General features: G+C 38.1%; 1 protein-coding gene across 4 annotated transcripts in view; it reads right to left on the bottom strand.

Moving 5' to 3' along the window:
* TTC17 (tetratricopeptide repeat domain 17) overlaps positions 1-19,029 on the bottom strand; it is a 56,078-nt gene that overhangs the window by 6,554 nt on the left and 30,495 nt on the right. For all 4 annotated transcript variants that reach the window (XM_027704244.1, XM_027704272.1, XM_027704254.1 and 1 more), the window contains exons 17-21: positions 4,477-4,647; positions 3,873-4,123; positions 3,113-3,278; positions 644-764; positions 156-315 (exon numbers count right to left, since the gene is read on the bottom strand). In XM_027704244.1, the coding sequence (XP_027560045.1) occupies positions 156-315; positions 644-764; positions 3,113-3,278; positions 3,873-4,123; positions 4,477-4,647 (869 nt within the window). The remainder of the gene's footprint in view (positions 1-155; positions 316-643; positions 765-3,112; positions 3,279-3,872; positions 4,124-4,476; positions 4,648-19,029) is intronic.

The following is a 19,029-nucleotide window of genomic DNA, read 5'->3' as shown; positions in this document are numbered from 1 at the left end:
ACATTTGTTGGTTGCTGGCTTATTGTTCTTACAGTTTTATCTGGGCATTCATTCACTGAAAGTCACCTCTGGAGACAGGACACTGAACTAAATGTGCCCTGAATCTGCCATGGTATGGCAGCATTTTTGTGTGCCAGCCTTCAACTCTGGCATACCTCTTTCAGTTGACTTTCTCCAGTGTAATGCAAGCTGGCCCGACTAGAGACACCTTGCAGGTGGTCCAAAGTATGCATACTGGCTGGTAGGTTTGGGTTACAAAGAGGCTCCATGGCTGGTTCTTGCAGCTGTGTGGCAAAATCAATGTGTTCTGTAATGCTACAAATGTCATAAAACAAGCTGAATTAGTTAAGAGAAGAAAACAGAATAGTCATTACAAAGTTCTCTAGTGAAAGTAAACTGCTCAGAACCTGGCAGAATCTCATTTGAGAAGCTCAAGAGGCAAGAGAAAGTGGATCTTCCATCTCCACTTGCACTTTTCTTTGCAAGTCTGTTGATGAAATACCACATAATGTTTTCAAACTTCTTTGAAATCCTGAAAGTTCTTTCTTACTATTAAAATCTTCACTTTATGCACACTGAAGGCCATGTAACTGTCTTGCTTTGTGTAAGTAACTTATTTAAGGCTCATATACAAGATACTTACTCAATGTTTTTAGCAGAAACAGCAAGCCATGTGCTGGCTACAGCTGTAAGCTCTACCCTGCGGAGCTTCAGGCATTCATCAGGACTTGGCCAGCCAAGGCTACGATAGTCCCGCCTTTTTCCTTGAGAAAGTAAAACAAAAACAGAAAAAACTTTCTGGAAGCAGAAGACATTATACTTCAGTACGATGATTTATAAAATACTTTATACCAGTGGATACATTCCCTGCATTTTAAAAGTCACCATCTTGCAGTCAGATTTCTTTAAGAACATTCCTGAACTTGTAGGATTCAAAGACAGAACCAGATTGTATGTAAGACAGCTTAGGAGATGGAGTTCCAAAACCTGTTTCATTACACTTTTCTAAAACTACAGATTAAAAACAACTGCCACCTCTTGGTTACAGGTATTATCTCTACTTAAACGTCCTTAAAAAAAAGTTCATCACTGAGTCATCATTTATATTCTACAGTTACAGTTAAAATGAATAAAAGTTGTTTGGTCTATCTTTTGACAAACCCAGGTGAAAGACACTGCCCTTTCTGTTCAATGGATATTGTTTAAGAGAGTCAGTGGCTTTTACTGCATTCTTACACTCAAGACAGCAACATTTCTGAAACTATTAAACAATTAAACCTTAGCCCTTCCACTTTTCAGAGAAGTTAAGCAAGGCAGGGAAAGGTTAAATAACTTGCTTTATGTTAACAAACAGATCACCAGGAGAAAGAAGAACATGATCTTCACATCTGAACCAAAGCCTACTGAAATCTTCCATTCCCTTCCATTTGGTGAATACTGCAGCAAGTCCAAGGAATCAAGCCTGTGTTAAATGTTAGGAAACATTTTCCTCTCATATAAGAAACGTCCAAACTATTTGGAACATAAAAAAAAAGAAAATCCCAGTAGCAGTAGATTTGCACAGTGGGAAGCCAAGTTTAACACCATGCCAGTCTATTGCACCAGCTACGCAGAAAGCATTTCAATACTTACTTCTAGATACCCAAAATTTTGCCCATTTGGATGCAAATCCTATTTCTCATACAAGTTATAGTAAACCACTTCACCATAATTTTGCAAAATAACAAAGATGTCTATAATACCATGTATTTTGTAAAGTATTGTGATAAAAGGAAAATTAATTTTGAGATACACTAGGAAACTTCAGAGAGAAATGACAAGTTCTCATCACCACCACTGTGAACTATCTGTGAGTTCTTACTGGCACGAATAGCAAAATTGAGCAAGCGGTATGGAAATGCTGCAGAGACAGGTCAATAGTCTGGGAGGTAGTCAAACACAGGAAAGATACCATAATTTCCTTGTTCTACCAAGAAGTCCCCAAGTGACCTTCAATATGTTACTTAAATGTTGGTGATTTAGTTCTTGCAAAGAGGATGTCAGCAGATCCTGCCTTACAGGAACGTTAGGAAGGTAACTACTCTACAACAGAGGGATGCTGTGTAATAAACCCACAAAAGTAGCCCGGATGGAAAGAAGATAAATATTGAGGAAAGGACAGGTGTGTGCTCACAGATGATAGTCTGTTTTCATGTAATCCTTCCCCCTACTTCAAATATTTAATTCAATAACCTACATTTGTCAGTTGCTAAAAAAGGAGCTTGTTAAAGTTTTCATGTAAAAGCCTTCAAAATGTGAAACCACTTTCCAGGTCATCAAATCATCAAGGACTAAGATGTACTGTAGAACATATTTTTCCTTGCACACCAGTCCTACAACATTAAGATTTTAGCTCCATTGAAAGATAAGACAAAAGGCATGGGGGCCAATTACTTGGGTTTTATTCTTTGGCATCACATTAATAGATTAGTCTCCAATTCCTGTTACTCAGCAAGCAAAAACTACACTTCTCTTTCCAAATCTCATCTATGTTGGTGCAAAACTCTACCTTTCTGCAGCTCCAGTATTCTGGAAGACAGTCTCTAAGTTTTCTTTTATAATATCACCAAACAATTACAGCAGAACACTTATTTTTTATTTATTTCATTTTTATTAGACCAAGCTTTCTGCTTTTTGTCTTTGAGTTGTATGTCCTATGTTTAGTCAGTAATGAGTTCAAGCTCTTATTCTGCATCCTAATAAACTAACTTCTCTGCTCATTCAGTTTTATCGAAAGATATCATTAAAACCCCCTCTCTCTTTTACTACTTCTACTCACAATATTTACCTCTTTCATTCTCCACTCTTACCACCCAATCCCCAGAAGTTTTGGGAATTAACTAGAAAGTTTTCATTCAATAAATAAAGTTATGCTGCACTTTATCAAGAAGGTGGAGAGGAAGGAGATTCCTTATTTTCCTGCGTACTCATCTAGAAAGCACATTTCACTACGTAGCCTTTGTGATGCTTATTTTTAGTAATAAATCGGTGTAATATAAAAGCTGCAAAGGAAATAAACCACAGTAATGCAAAAGCTGCAAATGATTTGCTTTCTCTAGAAGCAGCAGGTTACCTATTGGTCCAGGAGAAGGTATCTTTGGTCCACTGATCTCTAGTGCAGTTTGGTAAAAGTTTTCATTTTCTCCATTAGTTGCTTCTTCCACAGTTCTCCCAGCTGGCTCCTGGAGATCCAGGCTTTCAGCTTTGGGTTTCTTTAAACGTTTGACCTGAAAAGTGATCTATCAAAAGAACAGTATTAGCAAGGTTAACAGTCAGAAACACCGTGGATGTTATCAGCTCCAATATATTGTTTATTTTAGCCCAAAGATGTTATAGATGAGATTTTTGTCTCTCTCCTTCCCTCCCCATGTCAACCCATTCTCTAAGTCTGATCCCTTACAGTGCATCATGCCATGCACAAAGAATTCTTATCTCTAACATAAGAGAAAACCAATTTAACTGCTGGAGAACTGAAAGGCATTTTTCATTATGTATTTTACTTGTAACATAATGACAACAGGTATTTCTTGTTTTCATGCTAACCAGAACTTTTACCTGGAATCTTTTTTCCTTTGCAACTGTGAGCAAGAAGGTTGAAGGTGTCCAGCATCATTCAACACCTAAGCTCTTGCTGCTGATTATCAGCACTTATATGATGCCAGTTGGTGATGGATTAAAACTACTTGTTCATTTTACACAGGCTATCAACCATATCTTTTAGGCCCATAGGGAGAGTTCATGTATCTCCCAGTGTTAAACTCCCTGAACTGTCCTCATCTTTCCTCCGCAATAGTTAGTTAGTACAAGACTTAAGTAAACTCATTCAAACTTACCCATTCAGCTTCATCATCATCACCACAGTCCCCAAAACAGGAGCTAGCCAGTCCATCCTGAGATCCCTTCTTCAGGACCCGGATTCCCTGCAAGTCCATCCGACGACCTTTTACCTCCAGTGCTCCTTCAAAAGCTTCCTGAGGCCAAGAGTTTTCAAACTCATCCACCAAAGCCAGCATCTCTTCAGACATCTGATCATCTTCTAAACCCTCCACTCCTTCTGAACCATTGCTTTCTGCTGTTACTGCATCTAAGAGGGAAAACCACAAAAATTAAAAATTATTTTCCTTGTGCTTTCACAAATTGTATAAAAATAATCCTTTTTCTGCCGCCTGACTTTTCCACTTGCTCAAACCAAGTATCACTGACTATTCACTGCACACTGCAAACAGAACTAGAGAATGCAGACTTCCCCACTGCAAATAAGCATCCATGTTATGCAGGGAGAAGAACAATGAACAGAAGGAAACCAGTTTGTGGGTTACTTGTTACTATATGGGTAGAGGGGGGAAAACATAGCTTCTTGGAGGAAGACAAGAAGATTTCTGAAAAATCTAGAAACCAATTAATTTGCCAGCACTGATTTTGTAAGGCTGAACTTACTTTCCAGTCTCAAGAAGGAGGGATCCCTTGCTGAACTCTGAGTAAGGACTTGCAGATCTTCTGTACCTCCCTCAGAGTGTCCTTCTGTCACTGCTGTAACTGACTCATAGTGGTCATCAAAGTATTTCTCCTTGCCATAACTGCCATCTGTATTTTTCTCATGACAATGGTCTGAAAGAGAAAAATTACTAATAAACCATGCACGAATGCTCCTCCTGGATACAAACGCAGAAGCTGTACAGCGGAAGCTACTGTCTTCTAGTTCTCTACATATGGATTGAAAGAATAATTCTACAACGTATCAAAAACTTAATTCAGTGATTAAAAAGTTGATCTCTTATTGATAAGGAAGATCATGTAAAACAGTTACAGGAAACTAAATTATTAGGTATATGCTGTGAACTGCCAATGAAAGAAAAATCAGCTATCTTTCAAGGGAAGGTTGCACAGTATGTGAGAAATTACTGTGCGCTGGAAGCCAGTCCAATGAGCACTCCCAAGGCATATTTCTAGTGACAATGCCCCATATGTGGGGATTGTCTGTCATACGAACTTCACTTAAGACACCACAATGCTCACCATGCTTACGTGCAAGAGAAAAGGGGTGAAGGCAGACTGGTCTGGGATTGCCAGACTGACCTTCAATGCCAGCAAAACAGTATGTTGGCACGACTAGCTCACTGAACAGACAGACAAAAGCTATGAGTATTAATATGTGCTAAAAATTAGAAGTTTATTCAGCCGAAAACTTAAGATCTATAATTCTGTGGTCAGCTTACAAGCTCACATTCCACCAAATGCAAAGATCTAGGAATAACATTGGAAAAAATCCAAAGGTAGAGTCAGTAACGAGCAGAAACAGAAAAAAGCGCAAACTTGCAACATTAGCCTTTGAGCATCCTTCAGTGCCACACTCTTAAGCCTTCAGAGGGTGACCACCTGAAACTTTGTAGCAATATTTTTGATATTAAATACATTTTAACTTCAGATCTCAGTTTTCTAATAATAACTACTTGCCAGTCTTCCAGGGCAAGAGGTGTTCCCCAGCCGGCCTGCACAGCTAATGACAGGATTCTCCACACACTTGAGAGTCTGGGAGCTGCTCCAAACCCCACAGCACAACTATGGGGCTGAGACATAGATCAGGGCACCTACCTCTTATCACAAGGGAAGCTTGTCACCACTGAGAAAAATATAATTCATGTACAAAGCTACCACTCTCAAACACCCCCCTTCCTTTATTTCAATCACTTGTGAGTGAAAATAGCATACGTATATAAATGAATTAAGAAGCGCACAGTGAATAAAAGAAAACTTAAACCCAAGATTCTCAAGTATGTTCCCTATTCTATCCTCCTGAATGCAAATGGTATTGCTCCATGCATATGGAAAGGATTATTTTTTTCAACAAGCAGCATGAACTATCAGGAATGTGAACAAAGTAGATCAGTGACTCTTTTCCACTTCACATTACAATCCCATTTTAGGTCTCACTTTTTTATCAGGCCAGAGGGATGACAGGACGGTTCTAACTCTCATGTAAGGGTAACAACCTGTTCCACCACTTCTCTGCAAAGTGAAACTACAGCTTTTAGCTGTTTGCTCTCTGCTTTTGCATCTGAGAACACTCAGGAGGCATCTTTGGAGGAGAAACGGACCAGTATTACATGGGGGATGTGCATGTGACCAAAATAAAAAAAATAAAACTATATTCATAAACCCTCTGGGAAAACTATTTCTTGTCCTACCTTTTCTGCTGTATATAAAAAGTCAAACAATGTTATGAGTAAATATATAAAACTCTTCTAACATCTGCCATACAGTTATACTCAGCCTTTCCTACTCTATCAGTCATTAATTCTTTCTTCAATCCCCTCCCCACCTCTCCCATTCTGTCAGTAAAAAATTGATTGCTTTCATTAAAAAAATAAAACAATCACTTCAATATATGGAGATCCTCATGTTTAGTTTATGAGAAATGGTGTGCACAGAACTCTAAAGCTGAAACTAGTCCCCCTGCCTGACATCACACCAGCCTGATTTTAATGCAAGTCAGGTGCTTCTCAATGCGATGACCACAATTCCCTTTGCTGAAGGTCTGCTCATCATTAGTATGAATAAAAAAGCAAAGGGGCTGAAAACCAAACAACTATTTTAAATTGAAATAAAAATGCCAAAAAGGAAAAAAAAAGCTGGAAATTACAAGCAGAAGGAAAAAAATAATGGCACTTACAATTCTACTTAACACCAACTCTGTTAGCATTAATTTACAAACACTGATGGCTAAAAACAGACTAGATGGCTGTACTGGCTTTCTTGGGATCTGAGAGCTGCTATATATAGAAACCTGAGTGACCTAATTTTTTCAAATTGCTGCTTTCAGTTGTCTGACGTTGCTGAAGAACAAAAATACTAGTTGAAAAACCAATGGAAGTTGAAGATCTCCGATGACTGTACCATGAAGCTGTTGGTACTGAAAAACTGCAAGTCAGAACTTCACAGCTTGTATCAGCCAGATGCCTGAAGCCCAACAGGGAAGACCACCACGTAGGAGTGTGAGACCAGCAAGAGAACAACATAGCCCCAAACTCCAGGCAAATTCACTATCTGCAGAGCATTAGTTGTATCACTGCAATACTTACAGCACCTCAGCCATGCGAAGGACAAACGTGACTGCTGACCTACAAATGCTCAGCCATATATTATTAATATTTCCACACATATTCTGGTTGTCTGAATCTGCACATGTGAATTTTAGGTGTAAAGTCCTGACACAATGATACTGCAGCCACAAAAATTTGAAGTCTAAAACTTCTACATAGTACTTGATCAATTCAGCTTACTCCATCCTGAAAATTTACTGGAGAAGGATCACTTTCTCGCTCATTTATTTTTCTGAGAGTAGCTGTTGCCACTTTTCCTATTGACTCTGCAGAGGTAAGAAAGCTCAGAGGGAAGTGGATCAGAGTCTGTCCTACCTTTAGTATTATGAGACCTGGTGTGAAACAAAAATGATATAGTGATGATACAAAGCAAGTGTCTAGGCCTTTATTTAAGTGATGGAAATAACACAAATAGTCTGACTGTGCCAGGCTAATACAGAAATTGGCAGAAAAAACCCCATAAAGTAGTTCCTAACTTAGAAAGCAAATCTTTTGGAGAAAATAAGCAAATACAAACTCTGAAGCATTGAGTCCTTGGAGATCAAAAGCAGAACACACTATTACATACTAAAGAACTCAATTTCCCACAGTGTTGTAACTTGTAATTTTTTGGGGCCAATGTGAACACACTTGTAACAGCATTAGACAGAACAAATTTTAAATGTAGAAAAGATCTGCTACATCATCCATCCCATCTAATATCAACCACCTCTGTGATTTTGAGAACCCCTCCTGAATGTCTACTGAAGCTCTGGTACCTACTGCAGCTGGTAGGGCTAAAAAACCCTAAACAGAAAGTCAGGTTTAAGTTCTTCTTTAGGAACATGATGATTCCAAAAGCTTAAATTGAAAGCCACTTAGCATAAAGAGAGAAGCACCCAGAGTGTTCTCATCTGTCACAAGGAGGAAGAAATATTAGGAAGGAGAAGTGATGCAGTAACCGATGGTGAAGACTTGTGCCATCTATGAATGGATAACAAATACTGATTCTGAACCATACTTAATGTTGCCACATTAAGTCACACTTGGAAACAATTATGAACTTCCCTTATTACACATGAACTTTTCTGGTGCTGGGTTTTTTTGTTTGAAGAGCAAACTTCTGTTAATTTAGATCCTCAGACTGGAAGCCACTTACCTTAAGCAAGGAAAGAAATGTGAGAAGTATGGAAAAGAGGAAAGATGAACAAATACACTGATTTTGGTGTATCACATGGAATTGCTGAACCTTGAGTAAGCTCATGGAATTGCTGAACCTTGAGTAAGCTCTTGAAAGTAATCAAACCTCACCATTAAAGTGGGCATTGACTGTTTTAAAAATCCAAATTAACTGCCACTGTAGGTGTTTGGCTCTTGTGGTACCTCTGGCAGAGAGAATGAGGCATCACTAAATATTTTCACTGTTCGATTCCTATATATCAATTTAAGACAGATGATTTGGTGTCATCAACAGTACTGGAAATAAGAACAAAATTATCTCCAAGTGTCTTTGGACAGACTTTTTAGTGACATTTTGTTCTTTGTCAGTGCAGAGCTTGCAAAATAAGACATTCCTAACTCCACCATCTATGTTCCAACATAGTAGGTTAATGAAAATTATTGGCTTCCAACTTCTTATGATATACAGACTAGTTCCCTTAAAAATTTTTTTAGTACATATTTAGAGATTACAGTGGCAGAATAATGCTTCAGAACTAAAAGTAATTTTAAATTTAGGTACTGAATTTTTTTTCCTACCACTTGGAATAAGCAGAGCTGGATTACCTCCTGAATGATTACAAGAGTCAAGGACTATTGTGGTAGTCATTGACTTGCATTAGGTTAGGCAAAATGCAAGTTATCTGGAGATATGTGTCACTTAAATGATTTGCCTCTTTACAGTTAAACACAGCAAAGAGAGAACTGTACTTAATACAGATGTAAGTCAGCCTAATACCTGAGTTGTCAGAGTACAGAACAAACTGAAACCAAGCTGCTAACAGGAGTTATTAACTCCATATTTATTTTTTATGCATGCTTTAAACTAGTATTCCCCGCACTGAAATTCAGTAAAGGTAGGTATTTTTTTTTTAAAGCAGGAATTACATATCACTGATCTCAATGGAAATAAATTTCAATCCCTGCATGCAGATGAATAATCTCATCTACAGACACCTCAGTAGCAGTGCATCAATAAGCAGCTGTCTTTTTACTTTTGCTAGTCACTGGTTACACAGATGCAGAGACACGCAAGTCAAAGCGGGTGGTATACTACCACTTTACACAGGAAAATGCATAACAATTAATGCTGCTCACAGGTCATGTGAAAAATTTAGGTGTGCTCACTGCTTGGGTAACACTGCATATTTACAATGAGGCTAAAATATATTTATTGTAGAAATCAAACAAAACAAGCACATTGTCACCCATCACTTTTATAGGACAAGTCCTGTTCAGTGCTTTATGTGACAGGCAATAAAATTTAGCAGGATTTACAAAAATAATCTAGAACGAGTGAAATCACCTACCAGAACCTTTTTGTGCATTTAAAATTACTGGGATCTCAATCATCAAAATTTGGTCAAAACTAGCACGTGAAGAACTGTCTTACTTTCTGCACCATAGTGACTTCACCGCAATATGACATTAACAAGCTCGGGTAGTGTTACAGGGAAGTGCTGTTTGGGAGACCACCCTTTAGACAACATATAAAACATGAGCTTTGACTTTCATGGCAATGTTAACACTGGTGATTAACACACTGCTTACTCTAATTACCTTGATCTTTCAAGGTGAACATGATAATTTCCTAAAGATCTTCTGAAATATTAACAGCAACCATGTTATTCCAATCACATATGAACAGATATTTGATTGGAAAACATTTGCTAAGGTAAAAAAAAATCTATGCCACTTATTTTGAGATGAGTTTAAAAAGCAACAGGATGAGAAGTAACTAGAGATCTATCTTTAGCAGCTATTGCTGCTCTGCTTACCTTTATCATAAATTAACGTGGTATTATTATGATTTTGCTCTAAAATTAATACATTCCTTTTCTGTTTTCCTGAAAAAAGACATATTTATACTTCAAAATGAATCTCATGATTGAGCTCTGAAAGCATAAACTGGAGAACACTTACGATGAACAGGATTGCCATCAAAAATGTTACAGAAATGTCACAAACCGTAACTGCTGAACAGCAAGACAGCACTGCATTCCAGAAGCAATACCAAAGGAAATCAGCTGCCTTCCACACACACAAGCATAAAAAAATGCAACTAAAGAATTATCACTTCATTTTTAGTGGAAAATTATCAACAAAGTGACAAATAGAGCAGAAAAGTAAAAGGAAAACTACAAGTTCTTAATTACAATTACCTGGCTATGCAATACTGACCTGTGAACGTTTGACAGGTCTGTATTTAGCTCAAGAGAAATACACAAGTTCTACTACATATTCACTGTGCACTACAGGACCCAGGAAGGATACAAAGCAGATGAGCAACCCACATCTGCAGAAGCATAAAACAGTTCAAAGCCTTGTTGTGGACTTAAAAAGCCAACCAGCCCACCCAGTGGTCAGTTTTACTCTCTCTGAACCCAAAAGTATCACTGCTGCTTTCAACAAGGCACGACAAGGCTCCATCACAGTAATATGAGTGCACCTCCAGTATCTTTTACAGTTGTAATAATCTGTAATGGCCAGTCTTCGCGAATGAAGATTTTGGGAAAGGTCTTTTACCTTTCAAGCCTGCGCAATGGATTTTTTAGGTGAGACACAGCATGCGCTGAACTGAGCCCACCTTTTAATCTTAAGGTTCATCTGCCGGGGCCAAGCAAGATTGGACAATGGCAGTGAGGTCCTCAGGACATAGGTTTCTTTAGAGTGACCTTCTCATAGATGGATGGCCTCACAGGGCTAACGAGCTCCATCTGCCCAGGGGACGAGGAATCGAACCTGGGTCGCAGCGGTGAGAGTGCCGCATCCTAACCACTAGGCCACCAGGGGTCCTTTACAGTTGTAACATACTGGATAAATAGCTAAAAGGATGTATCTACTATCCACATATCATCGTAGCTTCTATTCTGGAATAACAAAAGACAGATTGTAATAAGTTCCCTCTCTGGTCAAGTTAAGTATCAGTATGGGTACAGACAAAGAATGAGGAGTGTAGTGCCCAAATTTAGATTATGCTTTTGGTGTGGTTCTCCCCACACAGAAACACTTTTCATTTTTAGCTTCTTCCTTTAATATAAACCCTCCTTTGAAAAACTGGAAGTTACAGGACAAAAATAAACATTTTCAAAGAAGAGGACAAACTGCGATTGAAAAAGCTAAGTATGGAAAACAAATAATGAGAAGCAAAATTAAGTATTTCAAAATCTGATTTTCACAAATCCTCCCCTAGATGGTCAGTGGCTCTTCAAAGATCATGAGATGCATGCTCCAAATAGAGTAGTCAGAAAAGCAGTACCAAACAATCTTCGGTTTGATGCATTGCAAGCAACAGGATGATAATCTATGTTGTAAAAATTTAGACTGAAGCACACAAAACGAATCCTACAAAGTTCTCTCTTTTTTATTATTTATTCCAACAATAGTTTTTCAATTAAGAGGATTATAAGGTAAAACTGTTCTCACTCATAGGGAGTTTTAAAATCTGATTTGTAGCCAATAGATGCCTCTGAATTGGCCTGACTATAGATTTAAAGGTTATCTATTTGTCTCATTACAGCAGTTCTGATTAAACCTTTCAAAACATACAAATGCCAACAAATACATAACCAGATTTCTTGATCATATTGAGAGAAATACCTCACCACTGAGTAACAGACTAGTCCCTGAAGAACAGACACAAAAACTCTCCTTATGATATACAAAGACGTGATAAATAAAACATGGGAAAAAAATAAAAGAGAAAGACAAACCTATTTAAATTAGAACACAATGCAGTTAAATAAGGGACATGCATGCAAAACATCTTGAAGAATTCAGTAGGCTACTTTATAAGAGTAGAAAATGTCAACCTTCCCCCCAACAACAGGGAGGGGAAACTCAAAGAGGTTGACTACCTAAAGCCTTCACTCTCCTCCTTCCTCACCACCCACTAAAAGAGGAGCTTGGTTTTTTCATGATGCAAATTGTAGAAGCAGTAACTTGCTCTATGATGCCTGGGAATAGGGTTAAAACATAGAAAGACCTAAACATCTAGATTTTAACCCTCCAATCCTGTGAGTGGATAAAAGAAGACTAGAAAATTCCTCTTTCAGAGGATTCTATTCCTATATATAGAGAAGGAAGGTTAGGAGCCCTCCAGTCTGAATTTCAGCCTGTGCCTCAAGGTAATGAATTTTTTTGTTTGTTTTGGGAAAAGAGGGAAAGAAAGCAAGAGAAACAAGCATACATAAGTTCTGAAGGGAAATGCTTGTCCTCAGTGACTTCTCCTATGTGCCAGATTTTTTTTACTGTAGATAATAGTTACTTATGAATTTCTTAACAATAAACACACACCCACAGGACATCACAGTATATCATATACTATCATATACTATGAATGATCAATATTTAGTTCCCTGTACACAACACACTTCTGAAATCTGTTTATGATTAAGCCAAGGAAATTCTTAGTTTAAGGATCACTAGCATATGCAAAGGCAACAGTAGCCTTTTTTCTCTCTTTCTAATCTTTCCTTTTTTCCACATCTCTTATTCTAAACATCATATATTTTGTAGATCCTGTTAGAGCCTACAGTACCTATGAACTCAAGTTTAAAAAGGACTTTAAGAACAACAGTAACCCTACTCATGAGAAATAGCATCTGTAGTTGAACTCTATGACAGTAAAGTAACTCCACTGTGGTTTACGATTGGCTTTCCACTTGTATGGAGCTGACACTGTAAAGCCAAGTAAAGGCCTCATGTGTGTGTGTCTTGATTATCACTCTGCCTGTAAGGTTTACATCATATGCTGGAATTCAAACAGTCTACCACAGGGACCTGATTCCATATTTATTTTGAGGAAGTATTTTGATAGGCCGTATGTATGTTTATCTGTGTTTCTCTTTACTAGGTTATACTGCTCAGCAAGAGCAGATTAATAGTCAGACTTGATCCACGACAATTTATAGATTTGTTTGGGATAGATATCCATGCAGTCTTCATCCTAATTGGCCATCAAAGCAGAGATACTGACACACTCAAACAGAAAACTAACGTGTTAACTGGTCAGGTAGGCATGTCCCTTATTAATCTCAGATAGCTTTTAAGTGCTTGGCAGTTTGTCATACGTTCTATGAAATACCATTAAGCAGCAGAATAGCTGCTGTAAATAAGATCAAAAAAAAAAAAAAATCCCACTTTTGATGAAGTGATGATCAAGAACAGGATTAGTCTTTTCTTGAGTAAGGAATACTTGCAAACAGTTATGTTTGACAAGAATACTGCCAACCACCCTAGATTAGAATTCAACAGGAAAACACTCTCCTCATATTGCCAGAACAGTACAAAGCTATAGAACAATGACTGCAGAAAGACTAGAAATTTCTGGAAGAATGTCCCTGCTCCCCAAAACTGCTGCATTCAAGAAGCTTCAATCTATTCCTCTAGGAAACTCTGAACTGTCCTAGTTTCAGACATTAGTAACCAGAACAGATGATAGATTTAAAGCTTTGAGGACAATCAGAGCACAACACAAACTCACATGAACCAAGCAACCAACCTTAAAAGGAAAAAACAAATCAATAAAGCAGACAGATTGGGGAAGTTAAGTGCCTGGCACTCTATGGCTCAGCGTGCAGTGCTTATTTCAATCTGAGCACATGGCATTGCACGCTGCTTTGAGACAATCTCAACATGACTCATTACAGGCTGAGACTACACATCACCACTTTACAAGTCCTCAGATTTAAGCCAAGTGAATATAGCCTTCAAGGTCTTGGCAAGTTGCTAATGACACTAAACTATGCATTGTCAGTTCTCCCAAATGTTCTTTTCTTTTCCAAACATGTTTTAACCAACCCATTAATACAGCTTAACTATGAAGATGTTTGTGAAACTACATCTTCCTGGAGATGTAACTGGGGAATTACTATTCCTCCTAAAAAGGCTGTTGAACATATGCTTTTGTTGGCCCTTTTTAAATAGGTCCAGCTCTAGGTAGAGCAGACTATTAAGGTTCAGTAAGAATTTTTAGCAGCTATGTGCAAGTAACTGCCACTGGCAAATGCAGCCTCCTAAACAGAGGACACAGAGAGTCAAAAATATGTCTCATTTTCTCTACATTCTTGTCACAAAAAAGCACCGAAAACATTGCAGAGAAATGCTAATACATCTGATAACAGAATGTATCAAGTTTTGAAATATTTAGTTGGAAAGAACCTTTTCCCTTCCACTCAACTCCTGACCATTCCCTCCTCCTATATGAACATGTAGCTATTGCTCAAGTAACTGAAGGCTCAAGATAACATATAAGGATGAATCTTTTGCACTGTAAAGGCAGATAAAAATGGGAAATGTCATATTATATTTACTTTAATATTGTACTGCTTTTTCTTCATACTGCATGGTTTTGCATCAGTAACCTCTCACTGAATTCCCCTACAATTCTAAATCCCCTTCCACGGTGCAATTCCCATGTCCTCAGTTACTCCTGCAGCTGAGGCCATAATTTTCTCCTTCCTCGTCTGCTAGCCTGATCCTGGGAAAAGACAAAATGGATACAGAACACTAAATATTGCAGGCATACCATTCTTAACAGAGCATGATGCAAAGTGAGGCTGATGACTGTTGGGAGAAGCCATTAGGTACACTGCCATGCAGAAAATAAGCAGACTAAGCACATAAGCTAGCAAGACAGACTTTGCATGATGAAAGAAGCTGCAGACCAAATTCCCCCACTAGCATATTTAACACATGCAGAAGAGAATGACATTTGAGCAACAGAGATATACTTAAGAAAGCACACATTGCTTACAGAAACCTTTAAGATTCATAATGGCTTTCCAGCAAGCAGCAGCTTGGAAGCAACATGCATGAGCAGCGGGTATACAGCCTTTGGATACTGGTGTAGCTAAAAATGTCATGTTTAACACAGTGCCACGTTCTTTCATTTTTAAATTTAAGAATCTTAATCTATACATCTTTGTATAGTTTTGAGAAGAAAAATATACAGAGCTTGGAAAGGAAAGACAGGTTTCAATATGAGCTTGGCATAGTGGTATCAGGGCAAGGTCCTTCAACTTCTTCAGTCACCCAAGAGACACTAGACAGAGACTTTTCAGGAAGAGATACGATTTATAAAGCAGGCACCAAAGAGTCAAAAGTATCAAAAAGCCTGCATCTGGTCAACTATGTTCCAGATCATGTCACTAATATTCTGAGATTACTGGAGCTAAGGTGGACTGTAGGAACTGCTGCTTCTCTTACTGGGCTAGTGGTTCAGAAAGAGTAGCACAAGATCGAAAGAATAATTGGGTCACATTATTCCCACAGAGCACATTCTCACATGGATCTCTCCAAGATCTCCCAGTCAGAGGCACATCTAACATTTCCTGACACTCCCACTCCCTAGGGATGTTGGCCTCCATCAGGACAAAAAGGAGTCCTCATTCTCCATTATCTCCCACCTGCCTGCATTCAGCAAGATGTTTTCATTCTACACTAGAATAATTTACTCTCCTCTTACTCCTTTAGCACTGCAGATCCCAAATATGGTGACCTAGATTCCACTTGTGGAGCACCCACCATACCTCTTAGATGGACTAACACTGTATGATCTCCACTGCCAGAGTTGCTTGACTGCCAGAGGGAGAAAGAATCCAGCTTGATTTTCAGATTCCTGGTAGAACTTGCAGGGTGAACAGCAGGTACATGGGGGCACTCATGTCCATGTATGGGGTAGCAATAAGTAATTGAGTATTTAACTTCAAAGGTTAACACTGATTTTAGAACTACCACTGTTTAAGACAACACCTACTTTATGCTACTATTAAATGACAATGCAAACTATTGCCATGATGTGTTTCTGAGAGCTCTGGCAAGCTGTTCACAGACTTCATAGAATTCTGCTTGTTTAAAAACTCTACTGGCTTTGACTATTCTGTTCATACAGATGAAACTTCCGATAGGGCAACAGAGAGAGCAAAAGCAACAGAGAAACAAATGGTCACAGATCCTTTTCCTTTCATGAATATGATCAGATAAATAAGAGTACTAACATATATGGTATTCTTATTAATTTTCAGGAGCGCTCATGAATTCTGCCTTTACATGATATGGAAATCAAGGAAAGAAAAATCTGAATTTTAAACATACAGCAGTATGTTCAGAATCCCACATAATTGGTATAGATTCCAGCTTTTTGTTTCAACTAAAACAAGATTAAATTCTCAACTAAGCTAGATACCCTTTGCCCCAAGAGTAAATATCTCCTCTTTCCACCTATTCACACTGTAAGTGATGAGCATTTCTCGAACAAACAAGATATAGCAGCTTGAGAAGGAGGAAACTACTCTTATGATAAAAATGTCTAAAAGGACCTTATGCTACAGGAAATAAAACAAAAATTTAGCAGTCTGTTGCTGGGACTATCACATCAGTCATAACTTGTAGGGAATAACTGAGTAAGTGAAAGGTACGTTTAAAAATGCAAAGTATTTCACATCCCTGTGCTTTGACACACTATTGTAAAGAAAATTACATGATGCTTTTCCTTAGTGTTTGTGTATCTGAAATCACTATAGGGAACTTGAGGTGATTGCAGCTGTCAAAATACAGTCAGAGGCTCGTTGACTGACGTGATGTTGATTTCAGGAAGTTATTTAATCTGTCCATAAGCTTACTATTAGAGTTTCAAGTAGAGATTCTCCGTTCAGGTCAACAACTCCTGTCAACTTGCTTAAAGGTCTCAGCTTATTAACTTTAACTTGTAAGAACCCCCATGATTTATTTTAAGAGGAAGTACACAAAATGAACCAAGACTTTTGACTTCACGTGGTACAGAGTATTTTTACCACAAGAGGGCACTAAAGCCACACTTAAAGCGGATCCTTACCTGCCACCACACACATCACAGAACTCAGAGTAAGGATGATGCACTGCTTTCACAAACACACACCCCCCATACATAAAAGGATTCCGGTTCCTTGATGGTATGCACATACCTTCATAATGTACTCACACTCCCTCTACTTCCAACAGAGCAGCACAAAGCTTTTTGTAAAAGCACTACACTGTCAAGGATGAAAGACGGTGAGACCTGAAGCTTGAAACAAGTTGTGCTTCACGTTTTGAATGCCATTAGTCTATTAATAAGATTTTAAATTTTAGTCTTGTCTAAAAGAATGTGAAGTGCATGAGCTCATAACAAATCAGAACTGTTAGTCAGAGGTAGATTCTTACAGTCTGATAAAAATGTTTTGAATACAAATTACTTCTGCTTGCCCAGGCAACAATTCTGATTACACATATAAGGCAAAGTCTTATACAACAGCAACTAACAAATCATCATGTTTTAAAAGCCAGCTGATCATCACACTAAAAATATGGTTCTAGTCTTCTGTAACCTTTTTAATAAGGCTTGACAACATCAGAATGTTCACATCAGCCAGTGAAGTGCCACAGGAACAATTCTGTAGCTGGACAGTCCTCTGCAGACCTTATCACATGACAAAAGCTACTTGCAATATTTTAAGCCACAAAAAGTGTGCAAGACAAATCTCAGCAATGCACCATTTTAGTGTCACGCAAAAATAATGCTGGTTTCCTCTACTAGCTTAATAAGCAGTGCAAATATTTCATTTCTGCACCTCAGAGGTGACCATGCTTTTCACATTAAGCTTATGCAAGTCTCTTGGTCCTGTTATTTGTGTGTCAGATATGGTTGCTCAATTTATTTGTCAAGCAACACAAAGTTTCTGATACTTAACCGCTTCAGGAACTGACATGCCAGTAACTAACAGTTGAGGTAGCAACACCCTTAACACTGCCAAGTCACCTCTAGAAGGACCACCACAGGATAATCCCATAAGAATGAAGTCTTCCAACCATTTTCTCAGGTATTTGGGAATAAGATAGTATGTGGCCCATTGCTGTACAGCATCTACACTAGATGCAACTGACTGAACTCCTGCAATTGTCTAAAATACATGTCACAGGTGATAGTGCTGTAATAATTTTTGACACTTCACACACCTTCTCCATAAGAAAAAATCCTACCAAAAACCTTTGTAGATTTAGAAATTCTTTTACAATGAAAACAAACATTTATATAAACTTGAATATAGAAGGCAAAAGTTAAAAAGAAAAATGTTGGTATGACGTTTTTAATTCCTGTTCTCACATGCATGAAGTGATTTAGGTTTGAAATATAAATTTTTACCTAGAATGGAGATAAATTACTAAAAAAAAGTACCAGGCAGCAGTACAGACAGGAGCATACAAGCAAGCATCCAACAAGTCAGCATTAGTGTGTCACATTTCCAAAGTCCTGTGCTAACAGCAAACATCCCAACATGCTTGAGAAAATGCCTATTTCACCTATTTGAAGAAAACACCAAGCATATACTGTTATCAAAAATCAGACCATAAGTTCAGATTCTTGACCCCACATTCCATTCCATGCTAGCATATAATTCCCACTGACCATTTGCTGAATTCTGCCAATGGCTCATGGCAGCAGAACAAGGAATTCCGTGTCTCACTATTTAGTTCAGTTCTCATGAACAGAGGCTTTTGACAGGCAAAGCAAAAACACAGCTATCACATGGGCCTACAACCCAAAGCACAGGCAACCCTATTGCTGTTACTTTCAGAAATACTGAATCAATGCTTATCAAAACAAGATATTAAACCAGAGAAAACGTGATATTCCAATTTCTTTGTAAATTTTTTAGCATAACATATCCATCTC

The sequence above is a fragment of the Neopelma chrysocephalum genome, unplaced genomic scaffold (genome assembly GCF_003984885.1).
Source record: "Neopelma chrysocephalum unplaced genomic scaffold, ASM398488v2 Primary Assembly neopelma1_24, whole genome shotgun sequence".
NCBI lineage: Eukaryota > Metazoa > Chordata > Aves > Passeriformes > Pipridae > Neopelma > Neopelma chrysocephalum.
The sequence above is the reverse complement of the archived record's forward strand: the minus strand, read 5'-3'. Positions and strand labels throughout refer to the sequence as shown.